This window comes from Mesocricetus auratus, unplaced genomic scaffold (genome assembly GCF_017639785.1).
Source record: "Mesocricetus auratus isolate SY011 unplaced genomic scaffold, BCM_Maur_2.0 Super-Scaffold_4256, whole genome shotgun sequence".
NCBI lineage: Eukaryota > Metazoa > Chordata > Mammalia > Rodentia > Cricetidae > Mesocricetus > Mesocricetus auratus.
Genome location: NW_024429182.1, coordinates 12,640,231 through 12,661,757, shown reverse-complemented (window position 1 = coordinate 12,661,757; position 21,527 = coordinate 12,640,231). Strand labels below are relative to the sequence as shown.

At 38.4% G+C, this 21,527-nt stretch overlaps 1 protein-coding gene across 1 annotated transcript in view; it reads left to right on the top strand.

Moving 5' to 3' along the window:
* The window catches only part of Sorcs3 (sortilin related VPS10 domain containing receptor 3), a 609,591-nt gene that overhangs the window by 547,709 nt on the left and 40,355 nt on the right, over nucleotides 1–21,527 (top strand). Inside the window, exons 15-18 of the mRNA XM_005063478.4 lie at nucleotides 5,918–6,035; nucleotides 7,187–7,320; nucleotides 17,054–17,167; nucleotides 20,567–20,738. Coding sequence (XP_005063535.1) covers nucleotides 5,918–6,035; nucleotides 7,187–7,320; nucleotides 17,054–17,167; nucleotides 20,567–20,738 — 538 coding nt within the window. The remainder of the gene's footprint in view (nucleotides 1–5,917; nucleotides 6,036–7,186; nucleotides 7,321–17,053; nucleotides 17,168–20,566; nucleotides 20,739–21,527) is intronic.

Below are 21,527 nucleotides of genomic sequence, written 5' to 3'. Positions count from 1 at the left end.
GGCAATTATAAAGATGAGAAGTTGCTATAAACTTCTATAATCTATAAAGATTAGATGTTGCTAACAGTGAATTTGGCCGAGCTTGGAACTGAAAAGTTCCAGGTTTGAAGCTCAAGTGAAGCAGATTATCTTTTGTGAGAAAGAATCTTTCTTTAAAGCCTTCTTAAATTGAATGCGATTTTTAAATACAATATATTTGACCATGGTTTTCTTCTCCCCTAATTCCTCATATTTCCCTGACTCACCTTTATGTTCTCTCCTTCTCCCTTCCTGTTAAAAAATGATTAGACAGACAGGCAAAAGCATGATGAGGCTCTAAGGAGTGACAAGGCCTATGTGGCAACATGTAAGTCCCTTCTTACATGTTTCAGAAGAAGGGGAGGTCATGTGCTACATGATTGGTGTAGAGATCACAGTATATGCTGTCAAGCTGTCGTTCCACTGGCTGTATGGACAGGAAGGGCAGGGATCTAAATAAACAATTTACATTAGTTCTGTAAACCACAATAATTGAGTTTGGGGAATTATCCCAATTCAACCAAAATGGAGGAGCTTTATAAAATGCCAGGAACTGGCTCTTTTAGCAAAAGTCATGAAAATTAAATTCCCTTTGCAAGTTCCCCATGTTCCTTCAGTAGCCCTCCACAATCCATTTCCCATCCTTTATCCACAATGACTATTGCTAGAAACTGTTCTTTTCTATAGAATACAAATACATCCAGAAGGCATTGTAACCTTAAAAAGCTTCTATTTAGTTAAAAGTATAATTTTGAGTAAAGATGCTAGAAAACTAAGAACTCTTGCATTTTATGACCCCTTTTCACCAGTTTAAAGGCTTATAAAGTGGGAATACAAATTAGGCATTTAGTGATAATAAATCAAGAAGAAATTTATTTTAATACAATTCTTTGATATACACATACTTTTACCACTTATAAAGATGAAAACAAATTTGCATATTAATCAGATGAATATGCTGTTTACTTTACAAGAAGAATTAAATTTTAACTGAGAATTTGGTAGACGGCATCTTCAGTGTTTTCCAGCCTTGTTTAGTGTTCTGATTTTATAATGCTCAAGGCTGAGAGTGTTATTTCACAGAAATACAGAGTACAAAATATCAGAAGTACATTTAGGGCTATTTCTGAAATTGTGGAAAAATTTGTTATAAACCCAAGACAAAATTCATTTTTGAATTTTTTTTATGAAACTCTTTAGAATCTAAAACCAAATGGTAATATCTCAAATCAAATTGTCTACCAAAGCATAATCCAAAGATAAACTAACTTGATACTTATATTCTGAGAAATTATTGTAGGAAAAATATTGAAAGTCTTTGCTTTTGTAATGTACACATTATGCTTTTGTAAGAGCATAAAACTCTGTGCAGTGAAAATACTTCAGTTAATGATACATATTAGTCTCAAATTTTAACTAAAATGTGTGGGGCAGGAATGGTATAGGATTCTACTACACAGTGTGGTGACATTCTCAGGTCAACGAATATGTATTGAGAAGCTGTCACCTTTATTGTTCAAAATGTGATTTGAGCACCACGTCATCATCATCATCATCACCAGAGACTTCAGAGAAATACAAATACAGGCACTCAGAATGTGCTAATGAGAAGCTGTCTAGATAGGGAAACTGTGTTTCAAAGGTCTTCTGGAAGGCCTTCTTGATAGCAAAAAATTTGGATATCTGAAGAAAGAGAGCTCATTGTTACCAGAAATTTTCAGATCTCCTGGAGACCCTGACACCTGGCTTGAAAGCTATATCATTCTTTGGTAGATTCTTCATGTTCTGCTCTCTTCTACAATAACAACGCACTTGAGCTGATACGTGAACTGCTTCCTTCTACCCAAATAAGTATAAGGAAAGGGCTTCTCCTATTATGCTGGCAACAATTCCTTAACATTAAAGGAATAATTCTAGAAGATGAAGAGCTGTTATCTGGGACCTTGATGTTTGTGGTTATTCATTAGAAGGAGTCTTGAAATGCTTATAAATTTTCTCAGTTCAGTGATATCAATATAAAAACAACAAGTGTGATTTCTTTTGATGGTCTTACCACTCTCTTTTTTAGGCTCATGCTTCCACTGATCATATTGTGACACCTGCTTCACTAATGTTTAAGAAAAGGGAAGATTATTAAACACTTAAATACTTAAATATTAATTAATCTATATTTCACATCCTTCTTACGTTTCTATGTGTGCTTTCTGTCATTTATTCAACTTCCTTAACAGTTGTCTAATCATCAGATAATTAGTGTAATACTGAACAGAACTAGAGAACCAAGGTCCATTCAGAAGACAGCTGATGTGTCCGAGTCATTGACTGCATAACTCTTAATGTGGTACTGCCTAGAATCACACAGAAAACTAGTCTTAATCAGTTAAGTGTCTATATCAAGTTTATATGTGGGCATGTACCTGATGAATTATCTTATTAACTCATGAAGGTGGGCCCATTCTACTGCGGGTGGTACCATCTTTAGGTAGGTGGTCTTGAAATGTGCAATAAAGCTACCTAAGCATGAGCCTGTGAATGATACAGAGACTGAACCAGCAAGAACCAGTAAGTATTGATCCTCTATTTCTGATTCAGGCTCCTGCCTTAAGTCCATTCATTCCCTGACTTCCTCTAATGATGGATCATTTCCCTATGGCTGCTGTATCAAAACCATAAATTAGATGGCTTAAAAATGGCATTTATTGTCTTATAATTCTGGAAGTCAATTTACAAAATCAAATTAAAAAATACAAGATCTACTGGTGTGTGCTTATGAATAGTATAAAATTCATAAAGGCATTGTTACACAAATGTATCATGTACTTTAACAGTATTTAATCCAAGCTCCCTTTATGCAGGATCTAGCCATCTCTTAGCTTATGGCTATATACCTCCATAATCCTCCATTTATACTTCTGTATTCATACGGCCTTTTCAATGCCTATCCATCTTCATTATCTGTTACAGAATATTTCTTACCACATTTAGGGACATGTAGTAACCCAAGATGCTCTCATTTTATTAGCTTTTACTTAAATCTGTATGCTCCTTTTCCTATATAAGACTACATAATAACTTCAAGGATGAGGACATATTCATATCTAATTAAAAACCACCACTCAACTCAGTGTATAGTCTATTTCACTCTTTTTCAGTAGTTCTGAAACTTTGGCAACCATATACATCTTTGGATGGGCTGGTATAAAATACATCATTTACACATAGATAAATGTGTATGTTCTAGTAAATATAGGATTTTGCTTAAAATGTAGATTATTCAACATCCACCAATACAACAGCCTGTATAGGAGATGAAGTTGATTCCTACCTCATAATCTAGGTCCTTCTAAAATGGCAACAACTAACAATGACCGTGATTTTTCTTTGTGATCTGGATAATGTAGACTAATGTGGGGTATTGCCTCTTTGATTCTAGGTAATACATATAATCTTGTTTATTTATTTCAAGGTCATTTAGAAAACCATTGATCATGTTGAACTATTCACTTACTTTGGCATCATTGCATATAGAAATACTTCAACAGTTGCTGTTATCATCTAACCTCAACTGTACTAAGCCCATCTCTGTTAGCCAGCCCTTTGCCAGTACCAAGAAGAAAAGTTGATGTTTCTTCCTAGTACATCATATCTTATTAAACTCTACCTATCTGTAGACCATCAGAATCTACGGGGTCCTGATTCTATATTTAAGTGTATTGACTGTTATTTCTACCTGTGTGTCATTGGGAAATTAAATTTTTGTTCATAAATATTATTTTCATGTTTTTAAGCCATTTAATAATAATGGTAAAGAAGGAAAATCAGACAACAGAACCTTGCAAGCTGACTACCCTACCTCCCTTCTGGTTGATTTCCATACTTTAATTAGGTACTGCTCAAACACATCATTTTACTAGCAGCTGGCTCACATTTTAATTTTTTTCTTCAAAACTACTGTGCAGACCTTGTCACCTGCCTTGTTGACATGCAGGTATATCATGTACCTTGTATTTTCTTCTTTCTGCCTAGTAATCTTCTTATAGAAATGAGTAGAATTAATCTGACATTATGTATGTTATGAACTATGAAATAACTGTTTAGAGCAAGGAGATGGATTTGCTTTAATATCACTAGAATCATGATATTCAGATTGCTACAACCAAGAAAGACTTACTACAGGAAATAATGTTTGAATGTTGGAAGATTTTTATATCTGAGCAAAGAAGTACAGACATATTTGTCAAGGTCATCTTCAAAATCTTATTTTTTTACTGGTCCAGTTATTAATTTAGCGTTCATATTGCAAAGCAAGTAGAACCTTATAAGACATAGATATTTTGTTAAAATTTTAAGGGATCTGACATTGTGGCACATTCCTGTAATTCGAAGGAGGATAAGGAGTTCAGGGCCATCCTTGGCTACATAGATTGAGGTCAGTCTGGGATACATGAGACCTTGCCTAAGAAAGAAAAACCAAAAATATACTTAAAAATAATTGGCTTTCTTGTACCTTTTGAATAAATTTAGAGATAAGTAGTGGAACTACCTTGATGGATGAGATAACATCTCTGTATTGGGCTTAGTAATGAATGTATTTAGCAAGAATTAAAAAGACATAGAAAATTCAGGGGAAAGATAATATCAGCTATATATGTGGAATATCCTAGATTCAAAACTTCTAGCCTATTTCAAGATAGAGTTTTAAAAAGACAATACAGTCTCAATAAAGTATAGCCCTCAGTTTCTCCCTCAAGGTCTGTTTAAATGTTTTTTATATAAGGCTGTCAATCTTTCATGTAATTTTTATCTGATAATACATTAAACACTGTTTCCCAAGATTTATTTTAAGTTAGGTGATCTACAATACCAATTTTTCCCACATTTTACAGTTCACTTTAGTCCTCATCCCCTCTTATAAGCATCAACATCTTTCAAGGAGTTGAAAGAAAGGTTTCAATGAGAGGTCCTTTAGTTTCAGCATAAGAATGTTTAGACCAGGGCAGCAGAGAATGCAAGACTGGGAGTGTGATTGAGGCTTGTTAAAATGGGCATCCTCTAGTTCTTCAAAAAGGCTCCTAGCGTGACTAGTCTGGCCTCTCCATCACAATGATAGATGTCTTGAACTGGAATCACATGACATGCCACCCCAGTGGAGAATTGATGGTCAGTCTTTTTTCTTCTTCATTTTTTCTAGAGTGATTGATCATTCATATTTATAGGTCTATCAATAACTGGACTTTACAAAGGTCAGTATTGATTATCTGGTTCACACAGATGGCATTCTTCATTTCTGTACGTAAACATGACTTTCTTTTATTGGAACGCTTCGGTTTTTCAAAGAAGGCGAAAAGAGAATAAGCATTAGTATAAGTCATGCAGTAAGAATTTCAATGAAAAGGCACAGAGATGGTCATAGGATTTTGGCACCAGTAGGGTCAAATTTTATATTATATAATGTATTTCACTACTCCCAATGTGTATAAGTGTGCACATGTATGTGAACACACACACACATACACACACACTCATGCACAATTTTGTTTTATAGATGAGGAAACTATTCCTAGAACTAGACATGGGTAGACAACCTACTAGTCCTGACATTAAAAAGAAATGTAAAAGCTATGTGTCAAAATACAAAGAATGGCTTCATTTGGGGTGTAAATTATTTTAATGTTTCCTGTAAAGCACATATAGTAATTTTGCATTAAATAATACTAAACTTACTGTGAATGGCAATCAGTTAGCGGAAGATATGAAGACCCCAGCCACTGAAGAGGGAGACCACTGTTTCAAGGGACTCACTTTGAAGTGATCCTTCAAGTTTAGGCTATCGTGATCTCCCCCTCTCCAGTATGGCATGTTACTGACTGATGCTGGGCTTTTTCTATGTTGTACTTAGAGTTTTTGGCCACTTCAGTCTACGCTCCGAATGGCAGTTGGTGAAAGTGGACTACAAGTCTATCTTCAGCCGGCGCTGCACCAAGGAGGACTTTGAGACATGGCACCTGCTCAATCAGGTACCATACGTTGGGATGTGCTGGCATATGCTCAATCAGGTACCATCCTCAATCAGGTACCATACGTTGGCCAATTCCATTAGCTTTGGAAACAACTGCCAGTTGGGTTTGGTCTTCTCTGTCCTTCAGTTTTTTGGGAAAGAAAAGCAGTATGTCATTTGAGCATGAGTGTATGACTATAAGGAAAAAATGTACATACAGGACCAACAGGGGTAAATAACATATATCCCAGAATTCTTTGTAATTCTAGATACCTGAACTTCCTAGAGTAGAAGACATAATAATAATTTCAGATGTCAGCTCAATTGGCAAAGAAATGAGTACCAGGCAGTTAGGATGCCTCTTATGATATGCTCATCTGCACTGCCATTTTGGAAAGTGAGAGCACATCTCAGAACAGTGTGGAGTAAGGGCCCTGAAGCACCAGGAAAGGGGATACCAAAAAAGGATGCAAGGTGAATGGGTCTAGTGATTGCAGATGTTTATTGCCATAGAGTGTAGACAGACTTCTGCATTCTTCCCATCCCTTGTGTCCTTGGATTTTGTACCAACTTTTCTTCTTTTTGCCCTTGTCTAATATGTAGGCCTTCAGTTTAATTATTTATAAGAGGAAAGGGGATTAGAGGGAGAGATAGAGAGAAAGACAGAGAGAGAGAGAGAGAGAGAAAGACAGAGAGAGAGAGACAGAGAGAGAGAGAGAGAGAGAGAGAGAGAGAGAGAGAGAGAGAGAGAGAGAGAGAGAGAAAGAGAGAGAGGAGGGGCAGAGATTGAACTTATGGGGTCAACCTCAGTTTTACTGTGAAGATAATATAAATGGTAAAAACAGTAAACCAGAAGTTGATTTCTCATTGCTTTAGCTGGTAAAGCTACTTGGACAAGGGCATGCTATTCTATTGAGTCTTAAGTCCTTGTGTTCTCCACAAAGATAGAGAAGAAAACAGTATTATGTAGACATTACGGATAGAAAGGACGTAGTGGTCCTTTCATGCAATGGTAAAAGGTTAGCATGTTTGTTCTGGAAGCTCCCAAACATTACTGAGAAATGATATTGCTACATTGAATACTAAAGGCCAATGCTTTTGTTGACCAACTATCTTATTTCACCTCATGTGTGTTTTATTGCCTATCTTACTATGGACTTTGTCTTTAAGGGAGAGCCTTGTGTCATGGGGGAAAGGAAAATATTCAAGAAACGCAAGCCAGGCGCTCAGTGTGCCCTTGGAAGAGATTACTCTGGGTCGGTGGTATCAGAACCTTGTGTCTGTGCTGACTGGGACTTCGAATGGTGAGTCCTTTGAAATTTCATCTTCAGTTCCAACTAGATATTTACCTGCTTGTGGGTGAGGATGAAGATGGAGTTAGTTTGACCCAGATACAAGAGGTACATCTATGGTCTTAGTTGCTGGAACAGTCTTCAAAGTGAGAATGAGGACCAATTATGAGGAATACCAGTGCTGTACGATCAAAGTTTCCTATGGAACTTTCCTGTACCTCCTCATTTCCAGTGAGTGAGTAGCTACATTCAGTAGTCCTGGGGGAGTGTAACGGGTACTTACGAGGCTCAAAGAGTTACTGGCAGTTCCCTTTGTACATATTTTCCCCAATTGTGCACCTTCCTATGTGTGGATACTCTGTCATCATTTCCTCCTACTTTTATAACTTATTTATATTTGCATATATTTATTAGATACAGTATAACAATTTTTTGTGATATAACCCTGTGGAGTGATCAAATCAAGGTAATTAACATTGACATCTGCTCAAAGGTTGGTCAATTCTTTGTGTTAGAGGTCTTTGTTTTCTTTCAGTTTTAGACTACAATTCTGCCTCTAATGGCAATGAAAAAGTGCACCTTATATCTAGAATTCGGATATCTAATTTCCCCTACAACTGATGACTCCCATATATGAAATTTCCTTGTTCCAGCCCCAGCTTCTTTCTCCTCTGAGGAATAAGTCTATTTTCTCCTCTAAGGAATAAGTCTATCTAACCTGCATGACATACACCTGGTTTTCTAAAAGAGGGGGCATAATGAGTATGGCTGAAAAATCTTTTTGACTGGAAGACATTTCTGGATCAGTTTCTCCGATTTCAACCAAACATAGAGCCGTCCATACCATCGCTGAAATGAAAGTCCTGGACTGACTTCTCTTTTCCCTACCCTCAGACCCAGGCCATCAATGAGCCATTTCAGGTTCTCCCTCCCAAACACACTGTCCCTGAAAGCACTTGCATCCACCGTTGTGGCTGTTGTTATCATGCCAAAAGTCTGCTAACTCCCCATTCAATTCTCCCACTGTCACCCTAAAGTCCTGGCTGTGTGTCTCCAGTCCTAGTTACTGGATCAGGTACCTTTTTTTATTCCAAATCGTATCTTATAATATCTTAATGGATTCTCTCTCCTCTAAGATACTACTTTTTGATGGCATTTTGGCCTGACATCTTTTTCTATCTATTTTTAAAATAAATATCCTTTCATTAGCTGTATTATAGTCACACTACCAACTCCAGTAATTAATTAACCCTAGGCTCATTCCTAGGAGGAGCACTGAAGAATACAACAGTTTTCCCCATGTTTCAGCATAGCTGACACCTTTTAATCTCTCATGTTTCTTCAAAACCCTTAGCCTCTTAGAAATGCTGAAGACACCATGCCTCATCTATATACCCTGGTGCTCTCTCGCACACCCCCATGCTTTTGTCTTGTTAGTATTCACTGTGTGAAGTGACTATGCTTTTGAATGTTTTATTATCACCTGGCTTTCCCCAGTAGAATGTAAGTGCTGTGAATGTAGGAGCTTTAAACTTCCCTCACTTTTAAAATTCCAATGTAAACTCTAAACATTCAATAAAGCGTTGTAACATATTTTTGTTGTTCTTGGGAGAGTCAAAATACCTTCCCAGTTCTCAGAAGATGTGGATATCCCTCTGGTCTCAGCTAGATGAATGCCTCCTATGTATTCAGTCAGAAGCTGAAATTCCATTTGACAATTGATAGTGTATATCATAGGTTTGAAGAAACAGCTAATGGATCAAGCATCAGCCTATTATTGAGGAAGGGGATAGGGCAATGGCAGAGTTGTGTTTGGGATCCTCTGGTACAGAATAGCAATGTACACTGAAGACCATAGGGCATTTATCCTTACACAGCAATCTCCCTTCTCTCGTCTCCATTTCATATGGCTCGTGCCTGGAAGTCTTGTTTCTGTTTCCTGGATTTACTCAAACGTCAACTGATAACTGAAAGTCACTTGTGTAGAGTGATCATGGGTGCTCCCCATCTGTTCTTCAATCTTAGATAACTTGGCTTCAGTGAGATTCATTAAAGTGACATGTACCAAATGAATTTAAATTTCAATTGCAGGGCCCTATCTTTGTTAGAAGTTCTTTTGAAAATAAGAATATTTTCCCAGCTGGGAATTTTTTAATTATGAAAACAACAGATAAGTGTGTAATCAGATCAAGTCTTCTTAGAAGTATAATATGGACATTGTATTTCCTACTTTTCTCACTGCTGTGACAAAATACCTGAACAATCAACTAAGGGCTCATAGTTTAAGAAGCTCCAGTCCATCATGGTAGCAGTAATATGCATTGGGACTCTGTAAATTTTGGGAGGGCAGGAAACAGAAAACAGGTCAGGTTACAAATTCTTAAAGACTACCCTTTGTGACTCAACTCTTCTATAGTAGATACACTTCCTAAAGTTTCCATTGCTTGCCAAGACACCCCTACCAGCTTAGAAACAGATGGCCAAGCCTGTGAGTCTAGGAGGGACATTTCACACTTGAACCAGAGTACCTTGTGTCCTTCTCTGGACTGACTCCATTAGGCTTACTGCCTTGAATATGCCACACTATAGATTCTGTTATGTCTCCTTGATCTGAAGCTGCTAGGAGGACTCACAAGTAGGAAGGGGAAAAAAGATTACAAAATACTATTTCTCTCCTTATCATATTCTATTAGCATTTACTAATCTATATAAAAATCCCAACAATTACATTCACAGATTATTCTTCTGGGAAATTTTCTTAATTTCTGTGTCATTACTTCCTTGAATGCAAAATAAAAATACATAACATGTCTCTCCCCAGGTCCTAGGGGTAAATAAATGAATTAGCAAATGAATTAGGGTAGATCATTAATATAAATAAGACTATTACCTGAGCAGTCTACAACATATGGTAGCTGTTGCTGCTACTGGAGTTGTGAATCTGTTCCCCAGAGTTAAGTGATGCCCCATAGGATTTATACAGATAAATCAGAACTTAAACATTTAAGTAAGCACTGTTTTAAAAGTCATTCCTTTGGGTGCTATGCAATTATTTTAATGCTAGTGACAGTACTTAAAGTGGTTTTGAGCACTTCTTTGGGGACTACTATGAGAATCTAAGTAAAGCAGGGTATAGGGAAGAGGAGGGGAGCCCTTGTGAAGCATTCTGTGGTTCTTACATTTGTGCTGATGGAGGTCTCACCTATCTCTATTCAAGACACTGTGATGTTAATGTGAGTAAAAGGAGCCATTTGTTCATAATGTTACCTGGCCATAGTTAAATAAATGGTAGAGGCAGAGTTGGGGTTCATGTTCAAGGATGGCTAAATCTTGGTTTATTGCTTCTATGGCATCTCTATTGCTCAGAAAGGAAAACAAATCCTATTATCTGAGATTTCTATTATGTTTAAGAAGGAATAGGGTCTCCACATTTAGTTCCTCTAAAATTAAAACTCATCTCCAAATGACTGCTCTAAGTAAAAATTTAATATAGACTATTTCATTAACTCTAAAGACAATTTGAAATAAAGAAATTTTTACCATTGCTAGTGGAATTATAATAGGTATAAGATCTCCAAGTAGACATCATAGAGTTTCCTATATAAAGTACTAGATTTTTGCATTTCCTTTTTTTTGTTTGTTTGTTTTTTTTTTTCGAGACAGGGTTTCTCTGTATTGTTTTGGAGGCTGTCCTGGAACTCTCTTGGTAGACCAGGCTTGGTCTCGAACTTACAGAGATCCACCTGCCTCTGCCTCCCGAGTGCTGGGATTAAAGGCATGCGCCACCACCACCCGGCCAATGTTTGCATTTCTATTATAAATCACACCTTGTATTAAAAAGAAGGCAGAAAATACTTGCAGTTGGTACAGAGTCACTAAAAAGTAGAGACCCAGTCTTACACCTGGTCACAATCAGAGAATGACAACAATAGCAACAATCACGCCACCTAAATGTGTGCTTTCATCATGTCTTCATATAAATCAAGCAGCTTTTGATGGCAATTCCTGACTTATTAACATCGTTTTCAGGGTAAAGGTTGGAAACTCTTCTCTTTGACTTCAAGTCAGTGAGCAGCAGCATTGGCTCAGGAGTTAGAGCATCTGATGTCACTTCTGCAGGGGACTGGAGTTCAGTTCCCAGAACCCACATGGTGGTTTATAAGCATCTGTAACTCCAGTTCCAGGGAAACTGGCGCTCTCTTCTGGCCTCCACAACCACTAGGTACATACACAGTGTATATGCATAAATTCAGGCAAAACACTCACACATAAAATGAGATAAATACATTTTTAAAAAGAAAAAATCAATTATGATTTTCCATCAAACATAGTTTAGTGTTAATCCCGGAAGCCAGTATCACAGCAGAGTGATCATAGCCTGAGTCCTATGGTGCCCTTCTGGGACTTTCCAGTTCATTCAGGTCTAGTCATTATCATACACACTCCATTTAGGTGCATCCCTGAGACAGAGCAGGCCTGCTTTTACAGTTGCCCTGGGCAATGTTTAAGACTCTGAGAGCAGCAGAGGGAATTCTTTAGTAAGTTTAGTGAAGTTTAGGGTGGGAATGGTGTATTTAATATTTTCATATTGGTAGGAGCTAATGGACACACAACCTGGACTCACAAAGGGAAGATAATTTGACTTAAGGGAAGAAGCTTATCAAGTCTTAGAAGTATCTATCTGTAGAATGCAAGGTTAAGGCAAAAAGTGTAAATATCACATAAAGATTGGATTTTCTGGCCGGGCGGTGGTGGTGCACACCTTTAATCCCAGCACTCGGGAGGCAGAGGCAGGCGGATCTCTGTGAGTTCAACGCCAGGCTGGACCGACAGCCTCTGAAACAATACAAAGAAACCCTGTCTCGTAAAAACCAAAAAAAAAAAAAAAAGAGAGAGAGAGAGATTGAATTTTCTACTTAGATGCCTAAAAGATACCCAGCCTCAAGTTTGCTATGAAGAGCTTTGAAAAGCAGCCTCCATGAGGGCACAGGTGAGGCACAGGAACAAATGCCCACGCAGGAGAGAATGAAGGTTGCCATCAGTCTCAGGTGCTAGAGAAGGACTTGTTCCAAAGCTTTGGGGTGCAGAGTGGATAGAGGCTAGTCCTCTGGGAAGGAAGATGCTTACCAGTGCTAACACAAGAAGTAGTTTCATTTTTTTTTCATTCACTCCTTTTGCTCACTCATCAGTAACTTTGGCTGAGTACCTACTATGTACTGGATCTTGTAGTAGTCTTTTATATGAATAACCTTAATTTCTCATCTAGCTCTGAGAAGAGTTAGGCATCTTATAGATAGCTCCATTACTCAAGATGATAATGTTCTAATTTCTGAGGCCCGAGACTGAGAATGCCGTGGCGATTTCTTCTATGTTCAGTCTGGAGCCATATTCACAGGGTGAGGTAACCTTGTTGCGATGCAGAAGACGCAGGGAAAGGGATTTGGGGATGTCACACACATAGTTTCAGGTGTACTTATGGGCCATAAAGCATTTGTTTTTACACATATTGAACATAAGTAAGCATGTTTTTTGTTTTTTCTAAAGTGGACTAGTTAAAGTATAAGCAAGACAATAAGCAATGTTTAAATGAGAGCTACTGCACCAGAAGAAGATATAACAGAACACAAAAAGAATACAATAAAGTATTGAATTAGTAGCCACTACTCATATGTTGATTGTTTACATTAAGATTTAATTAAATTAAAATATAGTTTCTTAGTTGAATTGGTTAGTGGTTACCATAATGGAATATATGTATTTGAAATATCTCCACTATAGGAGGTTCTGTTAGACAGAGCTGGTTTTATCACAGGTGAAGAGACTGTCAGAAAAAAGAGATCACATGTAATCATGGATGGCTTCTTTCAGGGACTGGTAATGGAGCTGTGCCATTTAATTATATAAGCATATATTTAGGGACATGGGCAACAGGCTGACTTAAACAGAACAGATATATAAGCAAGCCATCCTTATGGAGAAGGATAAGGCAAATGACTCTAATGGGATTAGATCAAAAGAAATGATTAAGGGGTGACTGTCAGGTTTTCTGAGTAATTTTTGGCTATGATGTAGTCATCTCTTTTTGTAGCTGCATATGGGTTCATGCCTTACCGAATGAGGATGGTAATTATTATTCTCATTTCGCGGGAACTTTTACTGTGCCAGAGAAGATCGACCTGGTCCCAAGCCCATCCCAAAGCCTTGTAAGATGGGATCAAAGTACCTGTCCTAGAACCTCAGCTGCTAGATGGGAAGGAGGGGTGGGGTCAGAGGCACCCTGCTGGCCTCTACCTGGCTGGACACCACACAGACCTTGAAGCGTGTTGGGAAGAGACCTTGACTTTCTGACTGGTCCAAAGTTTCAGAATGGACTAGAGATGAATTAGCAGTTAGAACATGCACTGTTCTTGCAGAGGAGCTGAATTCAACTCTAGAACCCAAACTAGGTGGCTCACAGCCACCTGTAACTTCATCCAGCTTGAGGGGATGCAGTATCTCCACAGGTACTAATGTGCTCTCTCTCTCTGTCTCTCTCTCTCTCTCTGTCTCTCTGACTCTCTCACACACACTCTCTCTCTCTCTCTCTCTCTCACACACACACACACACACACACACTACCTAAAAATATAATGAATCCCTTTTTTTAAATTTCAGAATGTTGTTCTTAGGGAGCATGGAACATGTTCTGATGAAGTAGTAGCTCTCTATGCCGGGAGTAGCTTTGTACAATCTCTGACAAGTCCTTCTTGCTCTTCTGCCTGTTTCTTTACAGAATGGATTAGATCCACATTGCAAAATTACCCTTTTATATGATGACACACACTTTTTAATCTCAGAACTTTTCTTGCCATTTTCCTTCTGAATCTAAGGCTTTTCCATGGGCTGGGTTTGGTCATTATACATATTCTTAGAAATGGGCATATTTTTTCCTAAACAGAAGGGCATTCTGCTGCTTTCATGATCAAGCAGCTCGCAGGGGTTAATTATTGACTTGAGATAAACTGCTTGAAGGTGTGCAGAATCTGGCAGCATTCTTCCCTGACACAAGTCAGACTTTCTGCTGTATTCTGTTCAAGTCTCACAATTCATAACCTCACACCTTTCCCCAGGAAGCTGGACCAATGACTGTTTGTTTGTTTAAAACATGCAGACTCATGAGCTGGGAGGGAGGATGGACAGTGTAAAAGAGTTTAATATGCATTTAGCCGAAATTAATGAAGAAGTCCAGAGCTTGGAGGCAGCTGGTTTCTGTTGGTGTTGTTAAATATTAATGAGGTGCTTTTACTCTGTGGGGCAGAGCAACACGCTTGACGCACCTTTTTTAATTACTGCAGTGCCAACAGGTAGCAGAGCTGAACAGAACTGCTGAGGATGGTTGCATTTTGCAAAGGGCCTTGAAAACATCTCTATTCTCCCCAAGGCTACTTAAGAGAAGCATTCTTTCCTTCCAAGATTCCCAGTATTTTCTAGGGTCAGCAGTACCGGTCAACAGGTTCAGCTCATAAAGCCATAGAGGAGTTTTCTGGGCATAGTATGTGTACACCAGAGCCCAGTATTTCCATGCATAAATAATGTTTGGGAAGTCAGTGTTCAGTGGTGTGCTGACAGATGTTTAACTCTCAGGGAACAATCACCGAAGTCTTGTACATAATTCCACAATGACCGATTTCAACATTATACCAATGAATGAAGACCACTTTATTTTAGTATTCCTACAAGACAGATTCGTGGATATAAAAGACCCTGAGAACATAAATAACTATATTAATATGTAACTAAGCAAATGTTGTATATAGTAATACACATACAGTATGTTATAGCTAGATAGCTAGAATACAGTAAAGGAATAGAATAATGCCTTTTGTGTATTTTACTGACTATTAAATATAATTTATGTGAATGAAATGTAATATAACTCATTTTTAATAATTGTTTTAACAACCATTAATTACCTTACAAAATTCCCCACATATATTTAAGAGACAGATTTCATGGCTGTTTCAAGCTACAGTAAGTCCAGATGAACTGTAAGCCAGGGGCTCTCTACTAGTGGGTCAGCCACTTGTCAAAGGAGTCACCTGGCAGAAATGTCTCTTTTGCTCTCCTTTCTTCCAGCTTCATTGAAGCAAGGTTGTGTCCAAGCTGCTCTTGCATTCTGCCTTTCCATTGATTGGCAGCCCTGCTCATATCCACTCCAGTCATCTTTGGGGCATTTGGACATGCATCCCGTAGTTAACCCTTCAGTGTCACTCAAGCCTCACAGTCCTCTTGCGGAAATAGGCACAATGTAATGGGGTACTCGAAGGGGCCATGTTCTAGGGCCACCATGGCATTAGTTCACTCTGTAACATTTATTATAGATTACTTAATTGCTGAAAATCAATGACAATATAATTTTTAACATATGGTAGCCCTGAAAATTGTGTGCAGTGAACTATGGATAGGCTCATATAACCTAAACATGAAAGAAGAATAAAGAAGAAACCGCAAAACACAGAAGAGACCATGATGCACACCAATAGCATAACATACAAAAATAACTAAAGTGGGCTAAATGGCAACTAGAAGTAGATGGTGTTACTATGTGGATAGTAATGTACATGATCTCATCCATCAGTCAGTGCTTCTTTATGCTGTGTTAGGTTTGGGGTGGGAGATTTCTCCTTAAAAGATTGAAGACACAATTGAGGACAGGTCTTGTCACATTTGTTTGATGGCTCATGACATACAGTGAAGGATATATGAAGCCATCATTACAATGAATACCCATTTTCCTTCCATTGCTGTCCTGCATTCACTCTGATAATTATGCAGTGTTTTCAAGACTATGGGATCAGACAAACCTTAACACAGCACAAAGAACAGTTTGCCTTTCTGTCCTATGCTTCCTTCACTCTTCAGGGGGGAGATATTCTGATGATGAGGTTGGGTTGTCTGGGTTGCAGGGATCTTTGTCTTTTGATGTTGAATGTGGAAGCATGGATGATGGAGAGAGAGGGTGCTCTCAGTGGGCTCCAGCTGGCTATAAGAGTATAATCCTTGCCACCCACATTATTACTCCTATATATTTGACATTTACACATGTAAGCACATTATACAACTCCAGAAGCAGGGGCATGTTATTCCTCAGATGCTGTGGCTGTATTTCTATAGAAGAATAGAAAAGAACCCTAGTTTTATTTTATTTTTAAGAAAGTATAGTTCTACTGTACTTGAATTTCTATTGGCATAAATGTGAATACACATACACACACACACACACACACACACACAACCCACAAGCTTGAAAGCAGTTGAATTTATTGTAAAATGAATATAAATTCTGTGAAATCAATTTTCAGACAGTACATGTTAAATCATTGTACATAAAAAATATATCCTGACCTTTAAAGTCATCTCCCTGGTTGTCATTTACTTATTTAATTAATTCTGTTTTTCAAAGTGTGATATAAATATATAGTGTCCCCCACTCTCACCTCCAAACCATTGTACCTGTCACATGTTTGAATTCATGTATTTTCTCGTCTAGATATTTTTGACAATCCATTTTTCTCTCTAGACTGTAACCCTAAATAATGATATCATTTCTAAAAATATACTATTTTAAATGCATGGGTATTTGTCTTATTGAAGCTTATTTCAACAATGAGATATGACTTTGGGACATGAGTATATTTATGTATGTCTTTGGGTGTTTTAACGTTTGTACACACATATAGTTCTACCATGTTCATTTCCTTGACAGTGACTATGGCTATGAGAGACATGGGGAGAGCCAGTGTGTCCCAGCTTTCTGGTACAACCCAGCTTCCCCCTCAAAGGACTGCAGCCTTGGTCAAAGCTACCTTAATAGCACTGGGTAAGTCGAATACCTGAAGGAACCCAACTTGTTTGTTCTCAAAAATGAAATGAATGAGTGTATCCTTCTTGATAAAGATGAGTTTAGATAGGGTAGGTTTGTTTGCAGAGGCTTCTGAGGGAAGCTGAGGAAATGTTTAGCCAAAGATAGCTTGACTTGCCTGCCTTACCTTTTGGGCCTCAACCATTTTAAATTGATCTAAGTAGTGTGTAGATGTGACAGGTGTTTCTTAGTGAGAGATCAATGGACATTCTCAAACATTAACACTAGACACATCAAATAAAAACCCACAACCTTCATCCTAGATAGTTCTGGAATAAGAAGATTCAGAACACTTTCAGGAATTGTCTAATTGTTTTTGTGCTCTGACTGTTCACTTAGGAATTATCTTCAAACACTTGGCAAAGGTTTTCCTGGAGATGTATTGTTTTTCCCTTTCCTTCACCGCTTCTATGACCCACAAAAGAACCGTAGACTGGGCAGGTGGAACTGGGACACACTTCTCATGTTTTGATACATCTTGTGGTTCTCTGAGGTTCTGGGAGTCAGCTTCTCTTCTGGCTTGGAAGTTCCTAGAATGAGGCTACTTCATCATTAGTAATAATCTCCCTCAGAGGGTAGAGAGGATATTGGTGTTCTATGCTACTCTCAGAGAAGCAAAGACACTCAGTGCTCTGGACTCCACTCTTACCTCTGCAAGTGTTTTTTCTAAGATCTTAGCTAAGTTTTCCAAATTCTTTGACCTTGACTCTGTATGGTTGCAAAGAGTAGTAGGTACTATCTAAACATCTGCCATCTATTAAAGAAACATAAACATGATGGGATAGGTGTGTTGAGTAGCCTGAAATACTCTAAACCCATGAAATTTTTGGTAAATATTTGATTCTTGGGGCACTTATTTCTTGACATCATGCTGGGCAATTCATGCTTTTAATGTAGTGCTTTTGTAAGAATATATTTTAAAGATTTAAGTCATTTAATGCAAATTGAACAATTTCAACTTAAGGATATGTACTGTCAGAGAGCAAGGAGGACCTAATGGCCACATGGAATGATCTGCAAAAGCCAGCTTCTAGCCTTGGCATCTTTCAGAAATCATTAGAAATGATTTCTCTTATGACATCTCATATAATCATGGGGCAAATAGAGCTAGATCTAATTTTAAGCAAATTATGTATGCCAAAATAGCAAATAGCTATGTAAATAAGTCAGGGAGATGAAAAATATATTTACTTCCCCCTCAAAGGATTTCCTATAGAAATATATATTCTAGTTTTCATAAGTTTGATCTATATTATATTACAAACAGTATTAACATGGTATCCAGCGAACAAAGGAAGTAGTTGACATAACATTTGTCTATAATACAAGTAGCTCTAAAGATGCTGATTTTGAATAAAAACTAAATATCTTGTAAGTAAAGATGATCCAGAAAGATTAACTTAGAATAATTTATTTTAACTAAATCATTGGTGATCAAAGGAACTACAGTATGAATCATGTATATAATTGTAAATTTCTCATCATGTTTACATATTTAAAGGTGAAAATTATTTTAATACTGTATTTTGTTTGATGTGATGTATCATTTCAGTGTGCTATACTGTGTTTCTAGCCTTTGATAGCGTTGTGTGGATAGCAGCTGCCATGCTAGAGAGTAAAGATAAAGATATAGCTCAGTTGATAGTTGATAATGATGTATTATAATTTCATTTGAGCCAAGAGCTATCTATAGTATTTGGTTTGCATAACTTGGCATCTCTGGGAGAAGATGTAGATGGGGTGGCTGATTCAGAAGTGGAGGATGTTAAGGAGGAAAAGTCAGATATAATGAAGGACCAGTATCATTAGTTTTGAGCTTTGGGTCTCTCAGAATAAGACACCATAGATGAATTGATAATTCTTGATATGGAGGATGAAAGAAAAGACTTGATGGCAGCAATGGTGGTGGCGGTGGTGGTAGTGTTGTTATTGTTGTTGTAGGTGGTGTTGATAGTGATGATGTTTTGTTATTTTTATTGGTGGTGGTGTTGTTAGTGATGGTGGTGTAGGTAGTGATGGTGGTATTGGTGTTGTTGCTGGTAGTGGTGGGGTGGTGTTGTTGGTGGGGGTAGTGTTGTTATTGTTGTTGTAGGTGGTGTTGGTAGTGATGGTGGTATTGGTGTTGTTGCTGGTAGTGGTGGGGGGGTGGTGGTGGTGGTAGTGGTAGGGGTATGGGATGGTAGGAGTGTTGCCGTGAGTGATGGAGTTGGTAATGATGTTGGTGGCATTGCTGTTGTTACTATTGGTGGTGGTACTGCAGATGGTGGTGGTGGTGACTTTGGTGGTGTTGGTGGTATTGGTGTTTGCGGTGGTGTTGGCATTGGTGGTGATGTTCAAGGTATTGTTGTTTGTTGTTGTGGTATTTATGCTGTTGTTGTTGGTTGAAGTAATGGAGAAGAGTGGTAGTAGCGTGACATTCATTTATTTTGTGGTTTGCTTAGAACACCAGTTTTAGAGATGGTGTCCTGAACTTTCTAGAAGTAATAGTTCTGTGGCTGGTCAGGTTAAAGGCAAGCTCTTGAGTCAGAGGTCAAGGCAATTGATGTAACACTACTGTACATTTAACACTATTGCCATAGAAGTTGGCAGTGTTTTGTAGGGAGGTTTCCCATGCTAACCCCTTTTGTAAAGTAATCTTACTTTACCAGTATTGAAAAGGAGTTTAAAACCTGTGCTTCTAATGTAACATTTGGACTGAGGAGGAAATAAGGATTTAGCAAGTGGGGAAAATGTGTTATAAAATAGCCTAGTGGCTCCAGAATCAAAGTTATCATTGTTATTTTTTAAAATTTGTATTAGATGTTCCACTAATGATATCCTGGGGTTGAGCAGAGTCAGGGAGAAACCACCTGATTATGGGGACTTAGAAGCTGGTGTTTAACCACTTCCTATGACAGAGAAACTGGGAGGCGTCCTTGGGGGAAGGGAACAGGCTTCTAGCTGACAGAGGTGGGCTTGCCTTCCTGCTTTACCAGCCCAGTGCCGCCTCCTCTTCTGCTGTGTGGGAGCCAGCATTGATTTTTCTTGGCTGGTTTAGACACTGATCTGATCCCTGGTGCACTAGGTGGGATCAATAATATTGTTTAAGGAGCTAGCCTTCCTGAGGTGGAGGGATAGCAGCTCATGAGGATTGTTTGTCTTTGTGAATAGCTGTAGTTTTGGAGACTTGCCTTTTAAGAGCGACTGTGAGAAGTTATCTTAGTTTGTTTCTTTTCTCTTGCCCTCCCTTCCTAACTTACACACACACACACACACACACGCACACACACACATAGACACACATACACATGTGCACACACACAGAGAGAGACACAAGCTGCAGAATTGTCAAACTGTTTTTTTGTCAAATCTCTTTAGGTACCGGAGGATTGTGTCCAACAACTGCACAGATGGGTTAAGAGATAAGTACTCTGCTAAGACTCAACTGTGTCCAGGAAAAGCTCCTCGGGGCCTCCATGTGGTAACCACTGATGGGCGCCTGGTGGCAGAGCAGGGCCATAATGCAACCTTCATCATTCTAATGGAAGAGGTAAGTGACCACTTGGGTGTCTGCAGTCGGAACCCCCATGCTGACAATTCCTTGGTCTCAACAAAAGAAAAAAGAGGGAAACTAAGATCTATCATTCTCACTAGCTGTAACGTCAAGAATGGGAGGAAAAGAAGGGGAAGGAAGCAATGCCTGTTCAGAAACGCCCTCCATTTATTTGTCATAAAGACCCCAAGCCTCTGGAATAGAATGCTTGCTTGCCCACTCATTCTTCCTTTGCCCCACCCTTTCCCACCTCCCTATCATGTCCCTATTTTCGAAATTGAACTCAAGACCTTAGTTCTGAACTATGGCCTTGGGTTTTTGTGACAGTCTCACCTTGACTCATTTGACATAATGACTCCCTACGTAGCTCAGGCCAGATTTGAACTCGCTGCACAGCCCATGCTCAATCAAACTGGTGTTCCACGTGCTTCTACCTCCTGAACACTGGAATTCTAGCTTGTACCATTATGACCTGCCTGGGTATATTCTTACCACCTTAAGCATATGACCTTTAAACTGTGAGAGAGACACAAAAGGAAATTCAAAGTATAGCTGTCGACTTTCAGAGCCTTTCTCACTTTATTCTAACCCTTAGGCCCGCTAATTAGAAGAGCCCACACACCTTTAAAGAGTCTTGAGCGCGTGAATTAGAGGATGGGATGAATGAAATGTTGTTTAAAGTTAAATTTGTAAAGAGCAAAGCATTGGCTGCTTCCACATCAGCTACCGGCTTCATTAGCTCATTGCTTAGTGACTTTTGCAATCTAAGCAGTAATGGCTGAATGT